This window comes from Dipteris shenzhenensis, chromosome 15, assembly GCF_047967505.1.
Source record: "Dipteris shenzhenensis isolate YYH24624 ecotype China chromosome 15, Dip_SZ_1.0, whole genome shotgun sequence".
NCBI classification, from domain to species: domain Eukaryota; kingdom Viridiplantae; phylum Streptophyta; class Polypodiopsida; order Gleicheniales; family Dipteridaceae; genus Dipteris; species Dipteris shenzhenensis.
The window spans coordinates 10,430,168-10,439,796 of NC_141610.1; the positions used below are offsets into that span (position 1 = coordinate 10,430,168).

The window sequence follows — 9,629 nt, forward strand, 5'->3', positions numbered from 1 at the left end:
CTTACTATAAGGGGATAAAGTAGTGTCGCTAACTGTCGCTAGCTTCCTCCATAATGATCTCGAGGCCCAAAGTTTTTAATCTCTCGTGGACTGAAAAAAGAACCACAATAAAATAGCATCAACCAAATAAGCAAGCACGGGCAAGAAAGAAACCCACCATGTTTTAAGATAAATACAACGTTTCTTGATCATTTGCATCTTCTTTGGTCAATTAAGGTGGAAAGCCATATAATCAAATCGCTATCTTACTAAAATATGAAGTGAGCAAATGGCCCATCTTTGAAGTGGAAAAGCTTGTATACTCCTACGTCATTAGAAAAGCAACGAAGCATCGCATGCAAGGGAATGGGCCATCGGAGGAATTTCTTGGGAGGAATGTTCTTGGAATATGCCGCATGGCCAGAGGCCACGAGCCGGATTCCAAGGACTTTCCTCCTCGACCATATTCCCCCACATGAAAGGCCTTCGGCGCCTTCGGAGGATAACCCAAGGAGAAATTGTTCTCTAAATGAACTAAGAGGCTGATTGTGGGCTGGTTAAGGCTCGTTAGTCATTGGGGGAGGAGATTCCCATTCGTAATATGCCAAGATCTGACGGCTGATATTAGATCTAGCCAGGTCGGCTGCTCCTGTCCTCGATCTCCCACAAGCTGCTCCTTCCCTGCTCAAGCTCCCACAAGCTTCTACAGGCTGCTCCCTTACTCCCTCTTGCTGACTGCCTTCTCCTAGATCTCCCTCTTGATACTAGAGCTCCCTCTTCCCAGAGCTCCTGTTCACTCCTCCAGCTGTCCTCTGCTCATTTCATCCCTCAAACACTAACATTCTCAAGCCATAGACGAGCCCTATTTTTTTTGGCCATCACAAGCGGTCTTCCTGAGCATTCTCTACGAGTTTCCCCAGTTCCTACACTCTAATCTCTCTAATTGAAGAAAAAGGGACCCATCGTATGGTTGCCCACCCCCCCCTCAAAAGAGGATATTTCTATATTCTTTAAGATGGCCGAGGATAACAGCATCCGCCTCATACATTTGAGGAGGTACTGATCTGCTAAGCTCTATTGAACCTCTACTCGTTACTCGCTGATACACTTGATTATGCTCCCTTTGCTGCTCTAGAGACGGCCCTAGCTATTCCATCGTGGCTGACTATGACTGTTCAGGAGTGGATGAAGACATTTTCTTAGTTCTCTGGTATCTCCCTCGAAACTGTTGAGAAGGATTCATCTGTAGTATCTTTATCTGCTTTGTGGTAAACTTCTTTCCAGATGGCCGTAGGTTGCATGCTTATAATGGGCATGATGCCTTGCTGACTGAAGTGAAAGGCTGACGTTTTTTTTTTTTTTTGGCAAAGAGAAGAACTTTCTATTAATGCTTGGAAAAAACCCCATACAAGTCAGCTGCCAAACCAGGGCTGATGATGGTAAACACAAAGAGAAGACCTAGCTGTCAAAATCCAGCCTGCTGGAAATGCCAGCTCACTGCCTAGGGACTGTCAGGAACAGGGGCTAACAACCAGGATGGTGGTCTATACATCCAGTCTGACAATTGCTGTGGAAAGAGATGATGAAAGAGTGAGGGAAAATGGTGATTTCATAAAGCCCCCCCCCCACCCCTGCAAACTCTACCCGTATGAGTGATCTACTCATGGAGCCCCAAACAATGGAAATGCTAACTGTAAGACCAAATATCTAACTTTTGTTATGACTACACTCTAAAACTGCCAATAGATGTAAAACCCCCACTTAATAGGTAGCACCTTTCCCTTTTCACCCCCTTCTGTGTCCCCGAGGTGATTAATGGGCCTTTGCATTGCATAGAGGAGTCTATTTTGGTTGATGGGCAAAGCTTTGAATGCACAATAAAGCCACATTTACACATAGTACGTATACATACTGCTCCCATGTTCTTTACAATACATACTGCTATCACAAAGACAGAATGCAGGCGAGACACTTTGTTCTCTCCTTTCAGACTCAATATAAATGATGGAGGAACAAGTACTCTTCTCCATTGACGGGGTAGAGCTCATGTTTTGATGTTGCTTAGATCATGGATATCTTACAAGAAGAAAGTAAAGGCAAGTAAAGGCGTTACTTCAACAATCAGAACTTCATTGTAAAATTTATTAGGGCTCTCTAAACTCACTATGGAAAACACATAAATATCATAGTAGTTCTCACTCAACAGGACTGGAGTAACACCAATTATTGAAGAGAATGCTTGCTCGGGATCATCTTGGGTTCCTTACGCATCGCTTAACAACAAGCATAAACTTCCAAGTTTCATCTGCCTGATTCAATGTTGGTGCAAACATACATTGACCTCCTTCTAAAGCCCCTACATTAAAGAAAACTTCATGGACTCACCGTGAGAAGCATAGCTGCAAAATCACAAGGCATGATCAAGGCTTAGAATCTGCTGAATACATGGCTACGATAGACTTGCATATTTACAGATATTGCATGGCTGCACAGTTCAATGGGTTGCAACACAATCCCATGTGCCCTCTGCTGACTTCATTATTTCCACTGGGGTTAAGGGTGATTTCCTTTTACCTGAATAGTCCCATTCTTTAGAAATTTATCATGGCGGCCCTCCAAAGACCACGTCTAAGGCAAGATGTGATTACTGTCCATCCTTGAAATCAGGATATTCGAACCTGATGTCCAAAGTCCTCATCCCTCCAACAGCATCCCCATAGTCAATAGTTCTAATTAGACTGTCGTGTTGATACTCTGGCCTTACACGACGTACTGGCACGATCACTGAATAAAGAGTTCCAAGATCTGGGTCAGTGGACACATTCAACTGCACTTTCTCCTCTGATTCAATCTCTACAAAATTTGAAAGGGCACCAACAACATTATCCACAATCCTTCGCTTTGCCTCATCACTAATGGCACACCGATCTGAAATGAGGATCATCTTGAGCCTCTGCTTAGCTATTTCAGCATTCGAGACGCGTTTGGGCATGGGAGGAAAGAGGACGCGCCACGCATGAGCCAGCCTCTCGAAAAAATTCAGACGCTTTTCATTCCGAGAATATTCATGAAAAGTTACGCCAGAAACACTATTGTTGTTTAAACGAGCTTGGCATTCAAATATGTCATGACTGAAAAGCGTTCCCGAAACAGAATTTCCAGCACCTGTTAGCTGTTGTGAGAAGCCAGCATGATAACTTGGATAAGGTAAACAAAATCCTCTTCGGGAAAACTGCACACGACCAACACATTACCAAACAAGACAGCCAGCAGGATGTCAAGAAGAAGGCATAAGAAATTTGCCCAATGCAATCCCCTCTGACCTATTCTTTGCCTTCATTGCATCCTCCTAAACCAGGTGGCCACCTCCCCGTGCTGTACTTTTTATAAGGTGAACACAGAGGAACAACGCACATCGCAATACTGACTGTACTATAATTACTGCTGACTCGTTGAGCGGAGTCTTGCTTGTTGACAAGGGACACGCGCTCCTAATGATACATGAAACCAACAATCTCCCCGACGAAATGAAGATGAGGAGAAGCTGTTACCGCAGAGCGAGGGCGAGAAACCGTTGAGCTGTAGGACACTAACGCATTTGCCGCAATACACTCCATGGCCAGCGAGCAAAGCTCACACTCTGAATGAGTCTACGTCAAGTAGAGGCACGAGGAAACATTTTCCTTAAAAGTTTTAAAGATTTTATTGCACCTTTTGCTTTTTGAATTTTCTACAAGGGTTTTGTATTTTATTTTGTTTTCATTGGCTGGTACTAGTCTTACATTTAATGATAATCCGGTGTGGTGGAGAATCTACGAGCTGCAGCCACACATGCAACTACTAAGCATGGAATAATGATTTTAGCTAATCCACTGACATGCCAAGGTGAAGGAGCTGCCTGTGAAGGTTCATGGATTGGGGATATTGCATCGTTTGAGTTGTGTAAACAACAGTTCTGCAAAGGGGATAGCAGCCTTCCTAGAGCTCAAGATCTGTTGGGCCTAGAAAATGGAGGAGCTTCTTCTCCGAGTGGTTTGTAGGGCAACTTAAATGTGTGCAACGAATTAAGGTTTGTGCTTGTGCCTAAATGTGACGGACGATTCCAACGACTTCTCTCGCATGATATTGGCAAGGTCTTATTTAGGAAGATTGACAGGGATGATGCACGATTATGTATTGAATGCTTGGATCAAAGATGAGTTGGGAATGTTGGTCTATTTAGAGAACGGTGGCAACCCAGCCAAGGAGGTCATTCGAAGGGAGTCGCATGCTGTCACTCCGTCCCTCGCCGCTGCCCCTTCTTCCTTCATTCTGCATTCCTAGCTTTGTTTGGTTGTTGCCCTAAGGGGTGCAACATTCACCCCAACACTACTGCAAGCTACATCTTCATGGCGTTCACCGCCAGGGTTTGTTTGTGGAGGTCTTTGATGTCCATTTGGTATCGGGTGGCATTTGGTATCATCCTCTACTGTGAAGAGTTTCTATGCATAGGGATCTTGTTGAAATTTGAGACTTCATATTTGTACACCTGCTATCTAATGGAAGGCCCACTACATCCTTTTTATCATTTCTAGAAGGGTGTATCGATGGTTGGAGGCATAGTCTCAAACTTTGGTAGCCCTATTGATATATGTTGATGGCGTACTTCCACTATTGGTCTATGGCCAGTAGAATGGAGAGAGAAATGGGCGAAGCAACTGTGATAGATGGAGCTTGCGACCTATTTCACATTGATGGGGGAGTTGCTACTGCTTTGTCATAGCTAAGCACAATGGGATGTGCCTTAATGGGAAGGCTTTGGGTGAGGAGCACCTCCTTCAACCACTGCTCCATGACTTAGTGAGGCGTGCCTTTGCTCTTATTTGCTTGGGCCTTGAACCATAGCTAATATTGGGCTCCTTGTTCTGCCTTTCGTAGTCCCTTTCACCCTCCTTGTTTACTTGGGCTTTGTCCACTTCTCCTTTATCAGCTTCCTCCTCATTTGGGGGCCCTATTCGGTGAGTTCAAGGACAACCTATGGCACTCTAGTCAGGTGTGATGGTTATGGCTTCATTGTTATGTTCCCCACCCCTTGCCATGGGCTTGCGTTGCCCCCTTGTTTTGATCTTTGGGCTCCAGTTTTGCAATTGCCCCTCTTGTAGTGCCCTGACTTGCCGGTTCCTCGATGCCCTTGATTCATTTATGGGTGGGGTTGGTCCTATTTGCATATTGGCTCTGTAGGATCCTCCTCCTTGGGCCCCCTCTTGGATCATCGTCATCCCCCTTTTTGTGAAACTTATCATGTCGTTGGGTCTTGGTAATTTCTTGTAGCAATTATTCCAAGTGTTGTTGCATCTTATTGTGGTGAAGTCTGAACCCCTCAAAGACTTTTGAGGCCTACTTTGTGTATTTCTCATCTAACACCACCAACTTACTTCTTAACACTAGCACCTTATCTTTAGCCCATTCATGTTGTGATTCTAGCATGTCCACGCTTGCCTTAAGTGCTATGTGTTCTTTGGTGAACTAGTTGCTCATGTCAGTGGCTTGCATGATCTTCTTTTTGTGCCTCTTGCTAGTCTTTGTGGCTTTCACCTTGGCGGCCTTTAGTGCTTTTATTTTGATCCTCGCTTCTGCCACCTCTTGTTGGGCTTGATCTCTTTCAGTTTGCATGATCCAAAGTGTGTCATTATCTTCTTGCCTCTTTGCCCACAAGGTTTTTCAGTTTAGCATTGGCATGGTAGAGATCTTTTTTGAATACCCATAGGGTGTAGGTATTAACCTTATCCTACACAAATTCCTTTACCATGTAGCATAGTATGATGTAGGCCTGTTTGACTTGGTAGTGGAACACGGTCTCGTATTCCTACACTTGTTTGTGGCTAGTGGTGTCAATATCAATTTTTGGTAGGATGGGCATTTGGACATCAAATAGCATGAGCCCTTCAAGGTATCTACACCATAAGTGGTTGAAGGTGCTTCACTGCATTCTACATTCTATACTTTTTGATTGGGCCCATTGTCTATTGATATGGAAATGGGTGTGGCCTTTCATCCTATTCTTCATCTTCCTTATTGGAGAACTCTTTGTCTTTGGTCTTCTGTTCACTTTCTTTGGACGCGAAGTCCTTGCTCTTGCCTTTGGGTCTCGGCCCTTCTTCAGCCCGAGGTTCGTGTGCTTTTGTTTGTTGTAGGGGTTCATCCTTGTAGGATTGGGACATTTTTGTCTTCCTCATCACAAGTTCTTCCAATCGTTGTGACTCCTCAATCTTTCTCTTAGCCAGCTTGTCCTTCGATTGTTCTACTTCCTTCATAGGTGGCTCGTGTGGTGGAGATTCTTTGAATAATCTTTCAAAGAGGGGATGTCAAGGGATAGGTGCTAGGTTTCTTTCACCTCTATTCTTCATTAGCACGCATACATGGGCTCCCACCAACTGGGTCTGAATACTCCTTATGACTAGTTTCGCCTAGTTGATGTCAAGGCTTTATTATTTTTTATACCATGGTCCGTGTGACGTTGATGTCAAGGCTTTGAATGGTGATTTGTTTCGACACGAATTAGAAGAGGTTGTTTGCATCTAGTTCTTTGGTCTTGCTTGTGAAGTACCCTTGTCCTTGGACCCATGCCTTCTCTTTGAAAAGTTTGTCGCATTCAGTGGTGGGAGGGTCAATGGTCATCCCTTTTCAATTTGGCAATCTCCCTTCACCACCATTTTTTTCCACTTTCAATACATTTTTGCTTGCCATGAAGTTTTATAGTGTCAGTACATAGGCTCGAATCTCGATGGCATATTTTGTGAGCTCTTGCTTGGAAGCTTCGGCCCATAGTAATTCATGAAATCTCTATAGGCTCAACTTTGGCAGCTAGATTCTTGCAAGTTGTGGCCATTCATACTCCTTTTAAAGCTGCAACATTTATCCACTCTACTCTGTCTTTTGCATCTTAGGCCTTGATGTTGCCCCATTGCCCTTGCATTTTTTTTCTCTCCTTTGGTCGCCATGTTTCATGCTACATATGTTTTGGTGAGGGAGAGCAATTTTTTGGCAATGGAGATGGTTGGAGATTAAATAGGATATAAGATATTCATAGCATTTAGGAGCATAAATAGCTCATAGAAGTCCTCCCAAATGGTGAGGCCTCTATATATTGGTGTCATTGAGACCCAATTTTGGGTCGACGACTCCTTAACGGTGGTTGGTGCCATCCTTTGCTGATAGTCACACCACCATTAAGTCTAGTCATCTAGGGGTGCGTGACCCTTACACTTGATCATCATTTTATCATGATGTATTAATGTTGATTCAACTAGTATTAACTCTAGGTTGGGCCTTTTCCCTTGTGGTGTGGAGATTCTTACTCTTTGCAGGTTTTGTGCCTCAATGCCAACTTCTTGCATGAACTTGGATTGTGGCCAAAATATCTTGATCTTCATTCCATGGACTCGCTTCGGTAGCTTTGCTCTATTGAGGTCTTCAAGAGGCACCATGCCATTATTGAAGCATGTTTTGATTTGGTATGGCCCTGTCCATTCATAATGTTGTAGGTTTTGCTTAGTTTTTTCTTAATGGTGAACTATAGAGGAGTGCCAACATGCCATCTTTGAATTTTTTCCTTTTGATGTGGCCATCATGCCATGCCTTCCTCCACCTGTGGATGATTCCTTGTGTCTAGGCTACCCTCAGCTTAACTTCATCTAGCTTTGTCAAGGCATTCAGTTTGTCCTTGATGGCTTCTTCTTGGCTATTCATATGTTGTACCACCACTCGCAGACTATGTATTAGGGATTGCATTAGTACCACTACTACGAAACCAAAAGCTAGTTGGAATGGAGTGTGCATTGTGGTTACCTTGAATGCATTGTAGTCACCCCATAGTGTTGTGTGTAGCTTTTGATCCTAGTCGGTTCAATTGATATTAACCATCTTGTACAAAATCATTTTGAGTACTTTGGTGGTCTTTAGCATAGCCCATTCGTCCTTGGGTAGTAAGTTGTGGAAATGTTTTGTTGGATGAGAGACTTTTTTGTCATGACTACAATGATTGAGTTAATAAAATGGCTGCCTTGGCCTCAATGGGACACAAAAGTCAAAAAATGATGGTCTTGTACAAGAGTCGTGTTGCAATATGCAGTATTTGATAGCGGACGTGAGAGAGGGAGATAGAGAGGAGTGCACATGATATAGCTACTTGTACACTAAGTTGTATTGAACATGAACATGAAGATATACATGTGAACCCCTTAAGGTTAGGGTTAGGGTTAGGTTTTGCCCCTATGCTCTATGTAGATGGTGCAATTTACACCATCCTCAACACCCCCTCTTAAACTGCACTAGGGAAGTAGAGGGTGCATGTACAAGACCTTTTTGTGTTTCGTTTGGTGCATATGATAGCATCAAAAGCTGGAAAGAAAATTGAAAAGAAATCAGAGTAGTATGTGCGTATGTGAGCAAAGTGACTACGTAGAGGAAGCATGTACAATGGGTACAACCTACAATTTTGTACATAATGTGCATTTTCCCCTCTTAAGTTGTGGGTTATCCTTTTCCTTTGGGTACAAAACCCAAAAGATAGGCCGAAGGGACGAGGAAGGAAAGCCAAAAGGTAAGATGCCCGGCCTGGATCAAAGACTAGTTGATCGAAAGATGAGTGCGTCAAGAACTATGTGTATGGCTACGTGTTGATGAACATGTCAAGGCTGAACATGTCATAAGTTGTCATGGACTGTGTAGCTACTCTGAAGAAGAGGCATCCAGATGTGAGGCTAGTCGATGTAGCGATGGAGAACAAATTCAGTAGGTTGTGACATACGAGGGTGTCACCAACCCAAAAGAACTGATAGCAATGTGGAAGGTATGCTGCAGTAGAAGTATAATCTCTGTTGAATGACGCGGGATCAAAGAAGACCGCATAGTCGATGTGGACAGAGTGATTCAAGGGCTGAAATTTTGTTGTCCAAGGTGTGAGTGTGATGCGCTGCTCTACTGGATGAAGAGGCACGTAAAACTGACAAGGTATGGAAACCTGTCAAACCTGTATGCTCAATTGTCATGAGCTAAAGTTGTCTACTGTGTCCATAGCTAAACATCCATTAGCATGGGATGTAGCATCTGTCATAGGCTTGAGGTGGAGCTGACTAAACCTAATGATATCTATAGCACTGGGGCACTAATGCATAAGTATCCTCATGCTGAGGAATGATCTATTGATCGAAAATAACTAGATCCAGGGGTGATGCAATGCGACATAACTGAGCTGATGCTGAAATGTCTTGAATACTGATCTGTTGATTTGTACTATTCATGGAAATTGTGTCCAAGGAGATGATGTGCTCCTTGTGAGAGGTGAAAGCATCAAGGATCGATGCTAGAATGGAATCACATGAAGAGCTAGATGCACTGGGGCATATATCTCTACATGCGGCAGAAGATGTGAGTGCCTCGTACCGAGGACTTTCCTACTGAAGAACTGCATGATCATAAATGAACTCTTGTTGTGTATCTATAGCATCTGTGGCAAAAGCTGGAGTCAAATCTATGTATGAAAGTGATGGCTATACATCACTAGAATGAGATTGTGCTTACATAGATGGGATTGCCTCATATTGAGGGCTTATTGTCAAATGTGCCTCATGCTGAGGGCTTACCGAGAAGTGTGCCTCATGCTGAGGGCT

The 9,629-nt window shown here is 43.6% G+C and overlaps 1 protein-coding gene across 2 annotated transcripts; it reads right to left on the minus strand.

Annotated features, from left to right (window-relative positions):
* Window positions 1-2,132: 2,132 nt before the first annotated feature.
* LOC147893340 (cell division topological specificity factor homolog, chloroplastic-like) lies at window positions 2,133-3,684 on the minus strand. 2 transcript variants are annotated; one of them, XR_015542242.1, is made up of 3 exons: window positions 3,531-3,684; window positions 2,554-3,211; window positions 2,133-2,378 (listed from the first exon to the last, which is right to left on the minus strand). XR_015542242.1 is itself a non-coding variant. In XM_087386186.1 (2 exons), the coding sequence occupies exons 1-2, from the start codon at window positions 3,594-3,596 to the stop codon at window positions 2,624-2,626; spliced, it is 654 nt and encodes a 217-aa protein (XP_087242312.1). In that variant the 5' UTR covers window positions 3,597-3,684; the 3' UTR covers window positions 2,133-2,623. The 2 variants fall into 2 exon arrangements, 1 of the variants encoding a protein (XP_087242312.1); XM_087386186.1 differs by having other exon boundaries at window positions 2,133-3,211.
* Window positions 3,685-9,629: the final 5,945 nt, after the last annotated feature.

Excerpts from the sequence above, each read along its gene's own strand:
- LOC147893340 (XM_087386186.1), bottom strand. The coding sequence starts at position 3,596 with ATGGAGTGTATTGCGGCAAATGCGTTAGTGTCCTACAGCTCAACGGTT. Across the intron at positions 3,212-3,530 it reads TTTCTCGCCCTCGCTCTGCG|TTTTCCCGAAGAGGATTTTG; the intron begins GTAACAGCTTCT and ends GGTCGTGTGCAG.